The 20,399-nt window shown below is 33.4% G+C and overlaps 1 protein-coding gene across 1 annotated transcript in view; it reads left to right on the top strand.

The window, feature by feature from the left end:
* Positions 1-20,399, top strand: part of Fam135a (family with sequence similarity 135 member A) — a 126,848-nt gene that overhangs the window by 8,435 nt on the left and 98,014 nt on the right. Inside the window, 2 exon segments of the mRNA XM_047557828.1 lie at positions 4,578-4,667; positions 6,277-6,392. Of these exon segments, the coding sequence (XP_047413784.1) occupies positions 6,316-6,392 (77 nt within the window). The 5' untranslated portion in view covers positions 4,578-4,667; positions 6,277-6,315.

Genomic DNA, 20,399 nt, shown 5'->3' with positions numbered 1-20,399 from the left:
TTACATGGTAATTGTCAGTTCTTTTACCCTTCCTGGTAAAGAAATCATTTTTGTCTCTGCAGCATAAGTTTCTTATTTAGTATAAGAGCCATTTTCTGTTTGGGGTTCCCACTGGGTTCTTTGGATTGGGGTTTTTAGTCTGCTTGAGTGAATTATCTGTAGTGACCTAGGAATGCCCAGCAAGGATCCTTATTTGAATGACCTCCAGATTGTTCAATTTTAAACTGCTTTGCTAGGACCAGTAGAATGGATGATTCGGTCTGGTATAAATTGACTGACTCCATTAGTTTCAGAGGCTCAGATTAAAGTGATGGGGTCTGAGTCAGTCAGTGAACTATGTAGGAGGGCCATGAAATTCATAGCTTTTGTTGATTGCAGGAAGATCTCTGCAATGGAGAGTCTCCCATGCATCATCTTAAATGAAAGAAGTCCTTTCTGCATTTTCTTTAGTTTTTTTTTTTTTTTTTTTTTTTTTTTTTTGTGGTGCTGGGGATTGAACCCAGGGCCTTGTGCTTACAAGGCAAGCACTCTACCAACTGAGCTATCTCCCCAGCCCTCTTTAGTTCTTGATAAAGGACAGACCAGGGTTTTTGTGGTTCATGAGTAGCATAAGAATCTGTATAAGTCAGAGATTTCCAACTGTTAAATCATAGAAAGAATTGGTTTGGGGCTGGGGAGATAGCTCAGCTAAGGCCCTGAGTTCGAGCCCCAGTACGGGGGGGGGGGGGGGGGGAAGAATTGGTTTGATGGTTGAATTTGGTTTTGAAGTATACAAGTTTTTTTGTTTTGCTTTTGTTTTTAGGTAGTTGGAAGCATCTAAAATTGAGAAAATTTCACCATTAGGGGAAAAAAATTGACTTCCAATTTGCCTTTGAAATTTTATAAGTACCTGATAGCATTGGATAGTAAGGATTGGTGGGGTCAAATTGCAATTACTTTGATTTCTATAGATGGGAAAAGAGTAGTTTATGACAAGAGGATCAGAAAGATCCTCCTTGACTGAAAATCCTCTGAATTTTTCTTTTCTTTCTGCTTTTGCTTTTTCTCCTTTTCCTTTACTCCCTTTGAAATTTTTCTTCTACTAATTTAAAAATATAAACATCTGTTTCTTTTTTGTTGGGAGATGAGAGTCACAGTGATTTTATCAGTATCACTCTATCTATACATATTTCTATTTAGGAATATTCAGAACAAGGGAAGAATTTAAGGAAAACTGATCATCAACAATAGAACAAAAAGCATAGTAGGATGCAAGAGTAAGAGTGGAGGAAACTGCTAGCAGTGCTTGAACTTATACTAATAAAGGAATTTTAATATGAAAATTTATTCATGCATGTCTGTTTTCAGTATAGTATGATAATAATTCCTTTCTCCAAATTAGTTCAGCTTAAAGAGGAGAAAAATAGTAATAGTTAATATTTATGGAACCTTTAATGTTAATGTGTTAAATGTTCCTTAAATATTAAATTGAGCACCTGTTGTGTGTCTGGCAGTGGAAATTCAGTAGTGAACAGAGTAATCAGAATTTCCTACCTTCATGGAGGTTACATTTTAGCAAAGGGGAGACATAGTAAAGACTAAAAAGTAAAATTCTTCAGTATGTTAGATGTAAAAAAATAAAGGAAGAAAGAGATAGGTTATGCCAGGAGCAGAGTTACTATTTTAGATAGTGTGACCAAGGAAGCCTAATTGAGAAGTTGGTAATTTGAGCCAAGACCAAAAGGAGGTAAAGGAATAAGTCATGTGAATATTTGGAATGAATGATATTCCAGGGAACAATGAGTGGAAAGGTGCTGAGGTGAGAATATATTTGGTGTGCCTAAGAATAAAAAGGAAATTAGTGTGATTGGAGCGGACAGAATGGTAGGAGATGAGGTCAAAGAAATTATGGAAGATCCTGATAATAGGTATAGATTAGGTATTCACAGTATCAAAGTTTCAAAATATGAGAGATGTAGGCAGCTAAGACATTCAGGAATCCATAATCTCACCATCATTTTGCTTTTCCATGAATTCTTCAGGGCTTTGTCCTAATATGTGTGATCAAAACTAGGTCACTATCAAGAAGGTATTCTAGCCTGTTAAGAAAACAAAGGTAGATGAGGTTCAGGGCAGAGAAATTCCTTTTTAAAAAGGGAGGCAGATAATGCATGTTTCACTTTGGTTTATATTCCATGAGTTGGATCATTTAGCCACCTTCCATGGGTAGAATCACTTGGTATTAAAAGAATTTAGGAAATGTTGTCTTAGGCTGAATGACCATTGGGCTAGGAAGAAGGGGAAAATGGAAATGACAAGCAGTCTTCCTTAATCTGCCACTCCAGCCATCCAAATATCCATATGTATTGTTCATCCTACCTATTGAAAACACTCCTACTTTCTTGTTCGAAGGAAAACACCCAACATGCCATCCTTTAGTTGCATTAAACCATGATTACTGAGAGATACAATACTTCCAGTCCAGTGACCTGTAAACAAAACAGTCATCTGTTCCATCTTCATCCCTCACACATACTCAACATTTTGTGGTGAATTAGAAACAGGAAAATACTAATCAAGTCTCCCATTTGGGAAAACAAACAAATATTTTCTGGTTGAGAGGAATGTTGGGCAGGAATAATGAAGATTCTAGGCCCTGGCAGTAGAATAATATCTTTAGTCCTGCTTCCTGTGTTCATTGCATTCTGATCCCTGTCTTTGCTGTTGGAAATTTAACCTCCATGACCACATTTGCAATTAGGGTTGCAAGTTTGTTCACTTAGGGCACAGTTTTCATAATCTACTTCCTACTACAAGTCATACAGTTTTAGGCTTTTCAGGTTAGCTTGTAATTTGACAAATATAATTCTGTCAAAAACATAACAGGATTTTTGTTTGTCTCCATTCAGTTCTGTGACAGTAACTAGACATGTTTCACATGCCTGCCTTTTTTCTTTATTTTTCTGTGCATACAGCACATTTTAATGAGGCACATCCTCATCCTCATCCCTCATCCCTCATACCACTATCATGAAACTATCTGAAACAATGGGCATTAGTGAGATGGCAGCATCCTTAATCTAATCTTAATTACAGCACTGGATACCTTTATTTTGTCCAGAAATCTTGGAAGAATTCCTTTGGGAAGAATGGTAATTGTGTGTGTGGGTATTGAAGCAGTTGACTGCAAGGCCCCACATTTCTTCTGTCTTATTTCTTTCCACCTTTGCCTATCTACTAGTCAGTTCTGCCTAAGTAAACACAATAAAGAACCACCAACACATCCAATGTTGTGGCACTTTTCATGTACTTTTCTGGTGGTTATGAGCATTTTGTGGACACCTATTTCTGCAAGTTATTGTAGACAAAAGTTTTACCAATTGTTTTGCTTCCACACAGGTAGGTCACTAGTGTGAAATTACTAAGCTGGTGCCACTATGTAAGGATTTTGTTATAGCATTACTCCAGTTCTGATATTAATTTCTGTGTTAAGGGAAAGGCCAAGTTATAGTAATTGGGATCCCAAAATGAAAATAGCTTAAATTAGAAAGTTTAAATAGTTAAATGAGAAAAGTTTATTAATCTTCCAAACTGTATATGATTTAGGTGATAGGGGTGGTAGGGTATGAGGGCACCTACCAAAATATTGGCTCTGGGACTCAAATTCAAAGCCCATATTTTAACCATTATCCTATACTTAAGTTATTGCTTCCTAATGGATAGGTAACTTTTTGAGACCAGGAACTGAGCTATACCTTGTATCTGTTGCAATTCCTGCCCTATATTTGGTGTTCTGTAAGTGTTTGATTTGATATCTTTTTATATCTGAGAAGCTAAGACCTGGAGACTTGACCAAACTTGAATCAGAATCAGAACCAGAGCATGATCTAAACCCTGCCCACATGAAAATGTGTGTGTGCATATGTGTGTGTGTGTGTGTGTGTGTGTATGAAATGCTTTTAGATGTTTTTCCATGAAATAGGGAATGCCTTTTATAAAGATAGTCTTGTTTTAATCTACAATGATTACTATTAATTATTAGTGATGCAATTATTGAAGTTGACAAAGTCTATGCCTTTATGAGAGAAAAGGTTCTGTGTTGAAAAATGAATGTAGTCTTTATTCTAATGTTTTTGTATTACAATAATTATACCAAGAGCAAAAAAATTTTTTTAATTATTGTTTGAAATGTGAAAAAGTATAGCATAATGAGGCAACTTTTCTGTCAATATTTTAAATAACTCATTTTATGCATACACATATACATAAAATCACAGACATATATATGAAATTTTACAAATCACTCAGTTATTTATAAATGATGAGTTCTATATATTAAGAATTAATAAGTTTATAATGTTTTGGTATTAATGAGAATTGTTTCTGAACCACTGAACTAAGAAAAAAAGTACTTTATTCTTGTACCTGCATTATGTATAAGTGAATCCTTTTATAGAATTGATGTTGATATTAGTGATATTAGTAAAATTGTAATTTGTTCCTAAGCCTTATCAAGGTATAGATATTTTATGTAAATTGAGAATATTAATAATTGAAGCATTAACTTTTTTATGTGTGCTATTTTCTTTGTCTCATAGGGGGAACAATATATTTGTAACAAGAATCAGTAACTGGACGTACAAGATTGGTTTTTTAATAATGTTAAAATGAAGTTTTGATCAGCAGAGGTAAGGATATGACATTTCTTTTGCACTTAGTTCATGATATTTGAATGTTTGCTAAATTTTAAAGAAGAACTGTTTCAAGAATTGTGAAGGATCTGAGATTTTACCCCACTTGTAAGCTAGCAAGGTAGCCTACCATGGTGCTATGGATTTTAGCAGAAGACATGAGATTCATGGATCAAAGACAAAGATGGTTTATACTTAAAGCAGTAGCTTGTATACCAGGTGACACCTGTAGGTTTTTTCACAAGAGAAGAACCCTGAGCTAAGAGAACCTAATCTTTTATAATGGATAACAAATTCATCTAGCTTTTGCCTTGGAGGAAGACTTTAGTTTTATTACACAGGATATTAGACATATCTTTCCTTTGTTTTAGCATAAGACACTGTGTCTGAATTTTAAGACCATATACAAAGATCTATATAAACTATATAAAAAATAGTCTGAAACAAAGGTTGTCAGTGTCTCTACAAGTAAGACATGCAGAAATACAAAAATTTATACAGAATTGTCTACCAACTACTCTTAATTTGCTGTTAAATATGTCTATTGAAGAGAGCGATTGTTAGTTTTTTTTTTTCCTGAAATAGTGAAAAGATTGAACTGAAGTACCCAACAATGGGTGATTGTCTAAACTATAACATGTTCACAGTTATAATAATTATAATTAAAAATAGTATTGTACAACTACATTTATTGACTTACATGTCCATCAGAAAATTAAGTGAGTTAGATTATAAAGTGTACATATGGTTTGATCCCATTTTTATAAATATTGTTCTAATTGTACTAATGTGCACAATTAGACTATACACCAACCATATATAGATATATATATTAATGAATGGAATTGTTTTGGTCCTGTTTTCTTGTTCGTTGGATTTTTTTTAACCTTCTTTGAATACTTTAACCTATCATAATGAAGGAAAAATTTTTTTCTTTAATTTAAAAGTAAATAGTCACTGAAGAACTCTTAACAGAGAAAAGACTTTCATGGATTATTATGTGTAAAGTAGAATACAGAATAATAATTAGGTGTCTTAAAATTTTTTAATTGTCTTATTTATGAGATAAAATCAAAAATTTGTTCTAGTAACATTGTATTTGTTCTCACATAAATGTCACTAAGGCAAACATCTTAGAAAAACATTTTAAGAGGACAAATCTTAAAATATAGAAAGTAGTGCTGTTTGATAAGTATAGATTTGTGGTGCTCTTTATTTGGGTTAGACTAAGTTAGGCATACTGAACTAGTTTGCTTCAATTTTTTTTTTTTTTTTCGGTACTGGGGATTGAACCCAGGGGCACTTAACCACTGGACCACATTTTGACCCTTTTTTATTTTATTTTTAATTTTCAGACAGAGTCTCAATAGGTTGCTTAGGTTCTCACTAAGTTGCTGAGGCTGACTTTGAACTTGGGATCCTCCTGCCTCAGACTCTCAAGTCATTGGTATTATTGGTGTGAGCTAACACACCTGACAGTTTACTTCATTTTAAATTTCTGCTTATGTATCATTCTGAAATATGTTTAAATTATTGCATTTTTTTTATAAATTGGATGTTTTGTTGTACTTCTCATGATTTTTTTTCTCCCCTTTTTAAAACTAAGGTGCTGTTTCCAGATTTATCTTCTGGGAATAAACTAAAAATGACTGAAGTTCAAGCAATGGTAGAATTTTCTGTAGAGCTAAATAAGTTCTACAATGTGGATTTATTCCAGAGAGGGTATGTATTTTAATGTTAATATTATGTATTTTGCATTAGATAAGATAAACAGCTTTAAGATAAATTTAATTGCATATTTTTGTTCCAGTATATAAAAGGAAAACAATAAGTTACATTCAAGTAATTATTTTCTGAAAAAGTGCATTTGTTAAATAGATATTTGGATATTTTTCACATGGATTTAGTGATGATGTTGAATATATTCATGTCTTTATGAATTTGTACTGAGCATTAAGAGGACTTTAATGAAAACGTGTGAGACACCATTTTTGCTCTTCAAAAGCTAATACACACAAAACAGCTAAGTAAAAAAAAAGCATACATGGCAAAGCTTCAGTAAGTATATAGAGGAAGTGCATTAGATATTGGAGCCAAAGGACATTTTTCTGGGTTAGCCTGTTAGAAAACTCATTATGAAGAGAGGATCAAAGTGTGGATAAGACTTGGACAGGCAAAGGATGAAGTGGTATCCTTTTAGTGGGAGAGAACAGTATGAATCAAAATAATGGAACCAAGTCTTGAAATTAGGAATGAACGTGTTATTTTTAAGTATGTTTAGGAAATTGGATATTTTCTAGAAGAATTACAGAAGAAAGGGAAAGTTTTATTTGTGAAGGTCTTATAATAGTCTGGAGAAGAGTTGATACTATGGATTTGGATTTAGGTAATCATCAGTAGTAAGAATAAAATTATCACTTATTACAACATTTACATGGTGAATATTGTAATAGATTAACGGTTATAGAAGAAATAGAAGCATAGGGAATAGTTCTGAGGCATTTGCAATAACTCCAGATATAAATCTAAAGGTCTGTACCAGGAGTGGGTAGTGGTAGGGTAAGAGGTTTTTTTTTTTTTTGTGGGATGGAGGAGTTGGCTTTGCCATCTTATTCAAAAAAGTAAAAACAGCTGTGATATGCTCTGCTCCGTGTAGTCTCATTTTTCAGCAGGCTAACCTGGGGTTGTTCTCATGGCCAAGGCAGGAATTCAGGAAAGGAAGCAGAAGATGCAAGGCCGTTTGGCACCATCACTTCTGCAGTAGTCTTTTAGCCAAGTAAGTGGCAAGGGCTGACCAGCAGTTCAGGCTGGTGACTTTGTGTGGCCGGGTGCATTGGTGCACGTCTGTAATTGCAGCTACTTGGGAGGCTGAGGCAGGAGGATTACAAGTTTAAGACTAGCCTCAGCAACTTAGCAAGACCCTGTCTCAAAATAAAAATTCAAAAGGACTCTGGGTATAGTTGAGTGGTAAAGCACCCCTGAGTTTACTTCCCAGTACTGGAGAAAAATAAAAAGCCTTTGTGGACTTTCTATGCACCCAATATGGTGTATTCCATGCTTTAAAAATATCCATACCCAAAATTGTTTTTGAGACTTTCTTGGTCTCTAGATACAACTTTTACTACTTGGGGATCAGAATTCTGTAGGCTCGTGCCCATAAACAATCTTAAAATCCATTTTGCCAAACTAAGAGCCTGCCTTAATTTTTTTATTGATCTTTCTTTTTTTTTTTTTTTTTTTGGGTGCTGGGGATCGAACCCAGGGCCTTGTGCTTGCAAGGCAAGCACTCTACTGACTGAGCTATCTCCCCAGCCCCTTTTATTGATCTTAAGAGAGAAACCTACAGCTATATCCTTGAGGTGATCTTTGTCTATGGGTTTCATCTTATTTTGAAAGTCTTACGGGAGAATGAAAACAAAAGCAGTTTTATTTTCCAACTAGCAAATCCCAGTTCCTCTGTATTCTTTCTATTCTCTGCTTGTAAAATGACTAGTTCATTCTTTTGCTCATTTCTTTCTTGAACCTTTCCTGAACCTTATACTTAACTAGGAGCTATTAGTTGGCATTTTCAGCTTTCTGCCTGGAAATTAGTTTTCTCGGGTCCAAAAGTTTCTGAAGTATATTGTCTAACTTCTTTGTAAACATATTTCACAGCTGCATAACGTGGATTGCCATATTTCCAGTTTCCTAGAATTTCCTCATATTTTTCCACCTTCTGTAACTGAAATGTTAGTTTGGCCCCAAAGTCAGTGCCTCTTATTTTAAGTTTTTGCTTTATAGCACACATCAATTCTAGGTATCAATTTCTGTGTTCGTTATATATTGCCACAGTAATACAGCTGGCTAACAGCTAACAACTAACAACAAACAAAGCTTCAGTGGCATTACAACAGTAATGTTAATTTTTGTTCACAAGTCTGTGGATAGTTCTGCTGATCTGAACTGATCTGAACTGGCATGACTAATCTTTTGGGTTCACTCATGAATCCACAGTCAGCTGGCAGGTTGGCTGGGCGCTAACTGATGCAGAATGGCCTTAGCTGGGCAAACTCAGCTCTGTTTTACAATCTCAATTCTGTAGCATGTTCTTATAAAGGAGGCAAGGGTCCAAAGACAAAGAAAGAAACCATGCAAAGAGACTTCTTAATACCTAGGTTATACTTAGGTTTGGAACCAACACACTATTATAACTTTGCTACAATATATTGACTAAGATAAGTCATAAGTAAGGCCAGCTCAATTTTAAGAGGTGGAGAAAAACAGTCCTGTTCATTGAAAACGTGATTTCTAAAAGCCAATCCTTATTTTTAAAATGCAGTATTGGAATTAGGTCCAGGGACTAATTTAGCTGGAAAACAATTTATTTGAAAACCATTAACTGCTATTTAGAAAATAATTCTCATACACACGTGGCTTCCTCTGACCTTTATATTATAAATTATAACAAAATATTATAAAATTATAATCATTCAGGTTAGACTACAAAATATTATGAAACTTAAATTATGCATTATAACTATTACTTAATACAAAAAAATTGCTCTTTCCAAGTAAAACCATAATATTCTTGTGTTTAAAAAGTGTTTATTTGTATGTAAAACCACCTTGCTTAATAAAATCATGTTAATGTTTATCTCATAATTTTTGACACCATTATAATACATAATATAATAAATGAGTTCTAAGAAAAAATGATAGAAATGGAATAACTTAATATTCACTAGCATCTATTAGCCTTTAGCTTCAATTTTCTTACTCTTCCCTTCTCCCCAAATGCACAAAATACATTGATTTTCCAACAACAGAAAAGCTAGGTATACATTTTTTTTTTCCATTCCTCTGGTGGTTGTATCTCTGTATACATACTAAAAATTAGTTCTTATTTTATCACTCCTACAAAATTTCGCAATGTCGTTGTTCATTTTAGTTTATCTTTTATGGGAAAGACTAGTCTAAACAGAATAACCTGTGTTACTGCCCTGAAAAAAATAACTTATAGAAGAGCAAAATATGTTTTTGTGGACTTTTGCAGCTTTCTTTCATACCAGTTTTTATAATGGAGTTTAACAAAATATTGTTTATAAATAACTGCTTTTAATTCCTCATATTCCGTTCCTCAAGATGATCCTTGAATTGAAGAGACTTTAGAACACTTCCTGCTGCTGTTTCATGAAAGGAGATATTAAACATTTGTTTAATTTTTAGTTGTGTTATACAATTTCAGCAAATAAAATATTTCAGTGCTTAAAAAAATAGATGATCCTGGAAAATAGTGTTTTATTTATCAGATATGAGAAACAAACAAGGTATGAACTAATAGAAGTAAAAAAGATGGCTTTACTTTAGTCATTATTTCATTATTATGAGTTTCTTTTGTATTTTTTTAACATTTTCTTACTGGTGCTTACATAATTGTTGTTGTACATAATATGTTGGATCCTTGTAGATAAATTGGCTCTATCCATTTTTTCTATTTCAAATGTTTTCCTCCATTATATTTTCTAATTGGTTACTTTTTAGTGTAAAGGAAGACATTGACTTTTTTTCTGCATTCATTTATGTCTGACTTCTTTAACTATCTTATTAATTATTGTAATTTATTTCCTCCTTATATCCTCTTTAAGATCCTAAAATTAGGAAATACTTACACTGCTACATTTAAGATTCTTAGTTAACCTAATAATCTTTTTAATTTGTCTAAATTGTAGAAACTGGTGGTAGAGACAAAGGTACATTACAGAGCATCTAGTTTAAAAACTTACACGGCTTGTAAACAGTATAAGTTATTCAAGTTGCAAAAAGAAAGTTAAACACAACTTTTATATTATTTATGTTAGGAGGACCATATAATTTATTGAACAAATCAGTACACTTTTTATAGTGAAAGGAGGTACTATTTATAATAATATGTCCATACAGCAGGTGAAAACCAGAATTGCTACAGGTAAACCAGGATATGTGGGTGTCCTTGTAGTAATCAAAGATTTCTAAACAAATCTTAACTTTTTAAATAAAGCAACACCCATTCATTTGTTTTCCATTAGTATGCAGGTTGGTTAGAGCTGGCTGGGCTGATGTCAGTAAGTTTGCTCAAGCATCTGTTCAGCTGGTCGTTAGCTATGGACTAATTGGTATAAAGTGAGCTTCAAATACTCCTCAGACCTGTTATCTCATTTTCCAGCAGGCTGATCTGGGTTTAACAATTCTTATCTTTGGATTGCAAACTAATATATTTGCATACACTTGTTGGGTGCAATAGATTAGTCAATGTTTTAAAAAAGTATTTAAAATATCTGTGTCTTCAGAAAAGAATGAACAGATTTCTAATTTTCATAGTAATTAATTTTATTATAATTACGTTGTTTTTCCTTAATGATAAACAGATAGTTCAGGTATTAACAATCTAAAGAAAAATTATTTTATTGTAATGTTTTCCTGTCATTTTTATTAAATGTAGTACATGCATAAACTCTGAAAATTGAAATTCTAATGCATTGATCATAACTATGTTATTAAATAGAATGTAAATATATGCCTTATAAATAAGTAATATAAATTGATTTTTATTATGTTAGAAGTATATGATTACAGATGGCAAACTTCCTAAATGACTATTCAAGATGTATTTGTTAAGAGGACTCCAAAGTGGAAGGAAGTATTACCTTTTATTTTATTTATTTATTTTGATACTGGGGATTGAACTCAGAGGAATTTTACCACTGTGCCACATCCCCAGTCCTTTTATTCTGTTCTAATCTTTATTTATTTTTATGTGGTGCTAAGAATCGAACCCAGTGACTTGCACATTGGGGGTTGGAGGCGAGCGCCCTACCACTGAACCCAGCCCCAGCAGCCCCACCCACCCACACCCCGCATCCCTTTTTATTTTGAGACAGATCTCACTAAGTTCTGAGGCTGGCCTCGACCTTGGGATCTTCCTGTCTCAGCCTCCTGAGCCACACCAGCTTGCCTTTTAAATACTAGGGGAAAAAATTGCTGTTTGAACATTTTTTTCCATTGGCATGAAAGATAAGATAATGGGATTAAATTGAAGCACAGCAATTTCAGTTAGTTGGTAAACTGAGGGAAATTCTTCCTGTTTGGATGCCATTACAAAATTAATAGAACATCCTTTTTCTGGAATTCTTTAGGTCAGTGCTATTCAGAGTAGCTCATCTACAAATAGTTTCTTACTGGTTCAAAGAAGAAATAAGGCACTTTTACCAGAATGTAAATTAATGCATTGCTGTCTTCATTTAAAAAGTCTATGTTAAAAAAAAGTCAGCTGAAATAGTCAGCTTTGTAATAACAATTGATTTACTTTATTTCACCACACATTGGTGTAATAAACATGTCACAGAGATGTAACAGTCTCTATACCCTGTTTTAAATAGTACAGCTTTACATTGTAAACAGCTTCTTGGCTAGAAATGAGTTAAATCCTTTTTGGCAGAAAGCAAATGGACTGGGTCAGATATTTAGAGTTATGGGAACTGTAACAAAATGTTGTTTTAATACTTGTTTTTACTGACATAATATTCATATGTCTTTATGGGTTATATTATGAAAATTCAACACATGTATATGGTGTGGAATAATCAACAAGGTAATAAGCATTTCCATCTCTTCAACCATTAATCATTTTTTGTGTGTTGAGAATTTAGTACTCTTCTAGTCATTTTGAAAAATATCACAAATTTCTTTAAAATATATATTTTTTAGACATTGATAGGACTTTGTTTTATTTATTTCTATGTACTGCTGAGAGTTGAACCCAGTCCTCACACATGGTAGGCAAGTGACCTACCACTGAGCCACAACCTTACCCCTCACGTTATTTTAACCAATTAATTACTGTGCTAAATAGGAATCAGAAGTGGAGACTGTGGCTCTTTTTGGTGCCCCTTATTAAACTTTCTCTGTACCATCCTCTCCCCTGCCCTTCCCAGTCTCTGGTGACCACAGTTCATTCTTTGGTTCTACATCGTTAACTTGAGGATTTCCAGAAATGAGTGAGAACATGTGTTTTTGGTCTTTCTGTGTATGACTTGTTTCACTTAACATAGTGATCTCCACTTCCATCCATGTTGCTGCAAATGACAGAATCTTATTGTTTTCCTGACTAAATAATATTCCATTGCTTTTATAAATACGTTACTCTTTTTTTATCCATTTATCCCCTGCAGGATGTCTGGATTCATTCCAAATTTTCACTATTGTGAAGTGTTACAATAAACATGGGAATGCAAGTATCTTTTTGGTTAATAATATTATCTCTTTGTGGTATATCCCAAGTAGTAGGGTATATAATATAGTCTGTTTTTGGTCTGTGGATCATATAGTCTATTTTTCATCTTTTGAGGAATTTCCATACTGTTTTCCATAATGACTGTACTCATTTATACTGTATAAAAGTTACTTTTCTCCATTCTAATTGGTGTGAAATAAGTCATTGTAGTTCTGATTTGCAGTTCACTGATGATTAGTGAAATTGATTAGTTCATATACTTGTTGACCACCATTTATCAGTCATCTTTTGAGACATGTCTATTTAGTTCTTCAGCCATTTTTTAATTGGATTTTTGTTTGTTTGTTTTTGGTGTTCAGTTTTTTTAATTCCTTATGCATTCTGGAAGTCAATTCCTTATAGGATGAAGTTTGCAAATATTTTCTCCCAATCTGTAAGTTCTCTTAATTCTATTGATGATTTCTTTTGCTGGACAGAAATTTCTTTCTTTGATGTAATCCCTTTTGTTTGTTTTTACCCTTTTTGCGTATACCTTTGCAGTCTTATCTTTAAAAAAAATTACATACACCATTGTCCCAAAGTGTGTGCCCTGTTTTTTCTTGAAGTAATTCTGTAATGTCAGGTTTAACATTTAGGTCTTTGAACCGTTTTGAGTTGAATTGTTGTGTAGGTTGAGGAAGGGATCTAGTTTCATTCTTTTGCATATGCATTTTCAGTTTTGCCAGCATCATGTATTGAAGAGTGACTTTTTTCCATTGTATGTTCTTGGCAGCTTTCTCAAAAATCTGTTGGGTGCATGAAAGTGGATTAATTTCTCTATTCTGTTTCATTGCTCCATGTGTCTGTTTTTATGCTGGTACCATGCAACTTGAGTTACTATCACTTTGGGTTATGTTTTGAAGTAGATATTGTGATGCCTCCAACTGTGTGTGCATGTTTAATTGCTCAGGATCACTTTGGCTATTCTGGGTCTTTTGTGGTTCCATATAAATTGTAGAATTGTTTTTTCTATGTGAAAAAAGTCATTAGGGGTTGGTAATATGACTCAGTGGTAGAGTGCTTGTGTAGCATGCACAAGGCCCAAGAAAAAAAAGGAAGGAGAGGGAAAGAAAGAGAATTGTTGGTATATATATATATATATATATTTTTTTTTTTTTTAATTTTTGTAGTTGTAGATAGACAGCATGCCTTTATTTTATTTACTTAGTTTTTATGTGGTGCTAAGGATCGAACGCAGTGCCTCACATGTCTAGGCAAGCACTGTGCCCCTGAGCTACAGCTCCAACCCAAGTTGTTGGTATTTTTATGCGAATTACATCTAATCTGTAGATTGTTTGGCACAACAATATTGATTCTTTCATTCCAAGAAGTATCTGCTCATTTTTCTTGTGACCTCTATAATTTTTTTCAACAATATTTTATAATTTTTTTGTAGAGATCTTTCATTTCCTTGGTTCATTTTGTTCCTAAATATTTTTTTTCATTTCTTTTCAACAAGTTCATTATTGCTATATAAAAACGGTGCTTTTTTTTTTTTTCTGTGTTGATTTGTATCCTGCTACTGTACTGAATTTAAGTTCTTACAGTTTTCTGATGCAGTAGATTTAGGTTTTTCTATCTATAGAATCATGTCCTTTGTAAATGTGGATATTTAACTTCCTTTCCAGTATGGATCCCCTTTCTTTCTTTCTCTTGCCTTATTGCTCTTGGTAGGCTTTAAATAAGTGTAATGAAAGTGGATATCCTTGTCTTGTGCTTAAACTTAGAGGAAATGCTTTCAGTTGTTCCCCACTTATATAGTTTATAGTATTTTGATGCATGTTCCTTCTCTACCTTATTTGTTGAGTTTTATCCTGAAGGGAAGTTGAATCTTGTATCCATCAAAGCAATCATGGTTTTTGTCCCTCATTCTCTAGGTGTCGCATCAACATTTTTTGAGGTGCATATGTTGAACGGTTCTTGTATTCCAGGGATGAATTCTACTTGATCATAGTGTTTGATCTTTGTGCTTTTAAGGACTCGATTTGCTTGTATTTTATTGAGATTTTTTGCCTCTGCATATATCAGGGATGTGCATTTGTAGTTTTCTTATTTTTGTTTTATCTTTTTCTGGTTTTGCTCAGCGTAATGCTGGTCTTTTTAAAAGAGTTTGGCAGACTTCTTTCCACTTCAGTTTTTTTGTAATAATTTAAGAAGAATTGTAATTAATGCTTTATTAGGATTTAATTAATTTTTTGTAGGATTTAACAATAAAGCCATCAGGTCCTGGACTTTTTTAGATGAGAGATTTTTAATTAGTGCTTCAATCTCATTACTCATTATTGATCTATGTAGATTTTTCTATTTCTTTTTCTTTTTTTTTTTTAACAGTGCTGGGGATTGAACCCAGGGCCTTGTGCTTGCAAGGCAAGCACTCTACCAACTGAGCTATATTCCCAGCCCTCTATTTCTTCTTGGTTCAATTTAGCTAGGTTCTGTGTGGTCAGGAGTTAATCCATTTCTTCTGAATTTTCCAGTTTCTTATGATCTTTCATATTTCTGTGTATCATTTGTAATGTCTCCTTTTTTTTCTCTCTGATTTTATTTGAGTCTTCTTTCTTTTTTCTTGGTTAGTTCAGCTAAAGGTTTGTCAATTTTGTTTTATCCTTTTATAAAAACCAACACTTTGATTTGTTGATCTTTTTAATTGTTGTTTTAGTTTCAGTTTGATTTATTTTTGCTGTGTTCTTAATTTCATTTCTGCTAACTTTGGATTTGGTTTGTTGTTTTTCTAAGTCTTTGAAGTACATTATTAGGTTATTTAAGATCTCTTTCTGTTTTGTTTTGTTTTGTTTTTTGTTTTTTTGCGGGACTGAGGATTGAACTCAGGACCTTGTACTTGCAAGTCAAGCATTCTACCAACTGAGCTATCTCCCCAACCCCTCTCTTTCTGGTTTTGATGTATACATTATTGCTGTAAACTTCTCTCTCACTTTCTTTTGCTGTATTCCACAGACTTTGGTATATTGTGTTGTCATTTTCATTGGTTTCCAGAACATTTTTTTTTTTCTGTTTTAATTTCTTCTGTTACCCATTGGTCATTTAGGAGCATGTTATTCAGTTTTCATTCTTCTCATTGTTGGTTTGTAGTTTTAATCCATCGAAGTCTGAGAACATTCAAAACATGATTTCTATTCTTTGAAATTTATTGAGACTTAGTTTATGACCTAACATATTGTCTGTCCTGGAGAATGTTTTATGTACTGATGAGGAGAATGTGTATTCTGCTGCCCTTGGATGAAGTGTTCTGTAAATGTCTGTTAGGTCCATTTGCTCTGGAGAATGATCAACTCAGATGTTTCTTTGCTGATTTTCTGCCTGGACAATCTGTTCCTTTGGGAAAGTGGGGTTTTGAAGTCCCCAACTATTAATGTATTAGTGTCTTTATCTCCTTTTATGTCAAATAATATTTGTATTTGGGCGGTCCTGTGTTGGGTGCATGGATGTTTACAATTATTATGTCTCCTTGCTGAATTGATCCTTTTATTAATGTATAATAGCATCTTTATCTCTTTGCAATTTCTAATTTAAAGTCAATTTTATCCGATATTAGTATAGCTACTCCTCTCTTGTTTTTGCCTTCCATTTGTGTAATATATCTTTTTCCAACTGGTCATTTAGTCTGTATATCTTTACCAGTGAAGTTTTTAATAAACAGTATATAGTTGAATCTCACTTGTTATTGTTGTTTTAAGTCTGTTTGACCAGTCTGTATGTTTTGATTGGTCAATTTAATCTATGTTTTAATATTCTTTAGTAATACAAATGAAATGTTAACAATAGTTTGATTTGATTCTAGGTATGTTTGGGATAGGCAATAATCTTCCATACTACTAATAATAAATAGAAAAATATTGTTTGGGAAACAGGTTGAAAGGAATACTTTTTTGTTGTTTCTGGGTTAAATCAGTTTAGTTTTATACTTTGTAGCTTCTACTGCTCTTTTTAGTTATGAATTGGCACCATTTCTGTGTCAGGAAATATAGTACTATAGAGTAAAGAACATATTATGATTTGGAAATGGAGAACAAGGATATGGATTTAGAAGTTGTATTCCTAAAGTTTAGAAACATCACAAAACCATGAAGCTTAAATCCTTTTAGAAAAGCCTTGTTCAATAAACCAGGTTACAGTTTTAACAAAATTACCTTAAATACTTTGTATTTGTGGTTCTGAGGTTATTAAACTTATGGTTTAATTACCATTATTAATAACCATTATTAATATTAATAACCATTATTAATAACCATTATTAAATTTATGGTTTGATTAAATAACTATTAGCTAAAATTAAGAAAAATTTGGCTGCTTTTTTGACTTATTGATATTATGTTTTAGTTAGCTTTTTTTTTACTTCTGTGACTAAAGGATATGATCAGAACAATTTTAGGGGAGGAAAGGTTTATTTGATGGCTCACAGTTTCAGAGGTTTTAGTCCTTGGAAGGCTGGCTCCATTCGTCAGGACTCCAGGTGAAGCAGGACATCATGGCGGAAGAGTGTGGCATAGGGAAACAGCTTACATTTTGTTCAGGAAGCAGAGAGGCTCCATTCCCCAGATACAAAATATATACCCCATAGCCACACTGCCAATGAACCTCTTCCTCCAGCCACACCCCACCTGCCTCCAGTTACCACTCAGTTAATCCTGTCAGGGATTAATCCACAGGGATTAATAGGTTTAATGTTATAAACTGATCATTTTTCCTCCAAACCTGCTTGCATTGTCTCATATGTGAGCTTTTGGGGGACACCTCACATCCAAACCATAACAGATTACAACCTTAAAAATCATGATCCCAAATGGATAAAGAAAATGTGGTATATATACACAATGAAATATTACTCAGCCTTAAAGAAGAATGAAATTATGGCATTGGCAGGTAAATGGATAGAACTAGAGAATATCATGCAAAGTGAAATAAGCCAATCCCAAAGAACCAAAGGCCAAATGTTTTCTCTGATAAGCAGATGCTGATCCATAGTTGGGGATGGGTAGGGAAGAATGAAGGAACTTTGAATTGTGCAGAGGGAAGCGAGGGGAGGAGTGGGGCAGTGGGGACAGGAAGGATGGTAGAATGATAAACATTATTACCCTGTATACATGTATGAAAAAAATTTTAGAAATGTTTATCACTGTCAGAAAATGAAAAAAAATTCAATTAAGAAAAGATTAAAAAAACATGATTTATTCTCTCTCAATGTCATACATATGAGTTGATCAAATTCTATATAAGTAGTGGTGATTGGCATTCACAAGAACCTACCTCAAGATTTCTATAAGGCCTTCAAAACTACCTAAAATTGTCTAAGTGTGTTCAAGTAAGATATAAAAACTGATATAAGAAGTTAATCTGTTGTTCAGCTTTCAGAATCTACTATTCTCTATATTCAGCAATTCATACTCTCATGACAGTTCACATGGGTTATTTGAACATGATTGTTCTAATATTTGGTTCAATATTCACTGTTGTTCTAACCCAACCTTTACTTCATTTTCTTTTGTTGACCTCATTTTAAAATTTGTGCCCTGTGTAAGTGCATTTAACTTAGCATTTTACACAAGGAGTACAGTACCAGGGATATTAGATTCAAGGTATAATTGGTTGTGATTCCCTAGAAGCTTTTATGATTTTTTTATAATTTGATGTTTGGAAGTATGGAAAAAGTAGTTGTAAAAGTCACAATTGCCAATGAGTATTTTTCCCTTTTTGTTTTCAGAACTGGAAATTAATTTTTATTTTTGCCATTCTTTGGAATAGGTGAAATAAGTGTGTTTGCATCCTTCGAAGGATCATAATAATAGAGTATAACAGTTGATAGAGGCAATAGTAATTGAGCTTCCCTTGAACACATTGCTGCCCTTGAACACATAGAATTTCAAACTAAATAAATAGAGAAGGTTGAATTAGGAGCTAATAAGAAAAAAAAAAAGTTTAGAATTACTGAATGTTATCAATTAACTATAATAAAACTTGCACCGAAAGGACAGTATTGTTTTTATGTGAAAATCCAAACTAAATGACATGACTTAAGTACAGGGCAAACCCTAATGAGCAAAGAAATGTAGTACAAATATATGTTCATTAACAATCTTATACAATATTATGTTTCCATGTTAATGCAAAATTATCTGTGTTGCTAATTGAAATAGGCATTTATGGAACAGTTGCAGAGAGGTAAGTTTACTAATGGGTCAAGTAATTCTTGAATAACAATATATATTCTAAGTGGTGAACAAATAAATTTGGCTACATAATAATTAAACAAATCCCTGAAAATACAGTTATATCATACTAAACAAAGGCACCAAAAACATACATTGGAGAAAAGATAGCCTCTCAACAAATGGTGCTGGGAAAACTGGAAATCCATATGTAGTAGAATGAAAGAAATCCTGTACTTACTAGAAGAAAATGTAGGCCCAACACTTCAACAGATCAACACATGAACTGTCTTCCTTAACAAGACTCCCTAAAGCACAGGAAGTCAAATCAAAAATCAACAAATGGGGTATCATCAAACTAAAAAACTTCTTCACAGCAAAGGAAATAATCAAAACATAGAAACCCTGCAGAATGAGAGAAAAACTTTGCCACATACACCTCAGACAGGGTGTTCATTTCCAGGATATACAAGGAACTCTAAAACTTCAACACCAAAAAAAAAAGAAAAAACCCCAAATAACCCAATCAATAAATGGGCAAAGGAACTGAACAAACACTTCTGAAAAGAAGAAATATGAATGGTCAACAAACATATTTAAAAAGGTTCAACATTCCTAGCAATTAGAGAAGTGTAAATCAAAAATGTTCTGAGATTTCACCTCACTCCAGTCAGAATGGGCAATTATCAAGAATGCAAGTAACACTAAATGTTGGCGAGGATGTGGGGAAAAGGGTACTCACATCCGTTGCTGGTGGAACTGCCATTTGGTGCAACCACTCTGGAAAGCAGTGTGGAGATTCCTCAAAAAACTAGGAATGAACCCACCACTTGACTACTTCTACGAAGGAGTTAAAATCAGCATATTACAGCCAAACTATGGAACCAACCCAGGTGCCCTTCAACAGATGAATAGATAAAGAAAATGTGGTATATATACACAGTGGAGTATTACATAAAGAAGAATGACTTTGACATTTGGTGTTTTGAGTTTTCCTGCTTAAAGGCAGCCTTTAAGACTTTAAATCCAGTATTTTTCTTTTTATAACATTTGTAGCCCATATTTCAAGGACAGATACCTACAAATTTAAAATGCTTATTTAGAACTGAGCAATTGGCACATGTCTGTAGTCCTTGCATTTCTGGAGGCTGAGGAAGGAGGATTGCAAGTTCGAGGCCAGTCTTGGCAATTTAGCAAGACCCTGTCTCCAAAATAAAAAGGACTCAGGATGTAACTATGGTAAAACACCCCTGGTTTCAATTCTCTGTACCAAAAAAA

This window comes from Sciurus carolinensis, chromosome 7, assembly GCF_902686445.1.
Source record: "Sciurus carolinensis chromosome 7, mSciCar1.2, whole genome shotgun sequence".
Taxonomy (NCBI): Eukaryota; Metazoa; Chordata; class Mammalia; order Rodentia; family Sciuridae; genus Sciurus; species Sciurus carolinensis.
This window is presented reverse-complemented; position numbering and strand designations above follow the sequence as displayed.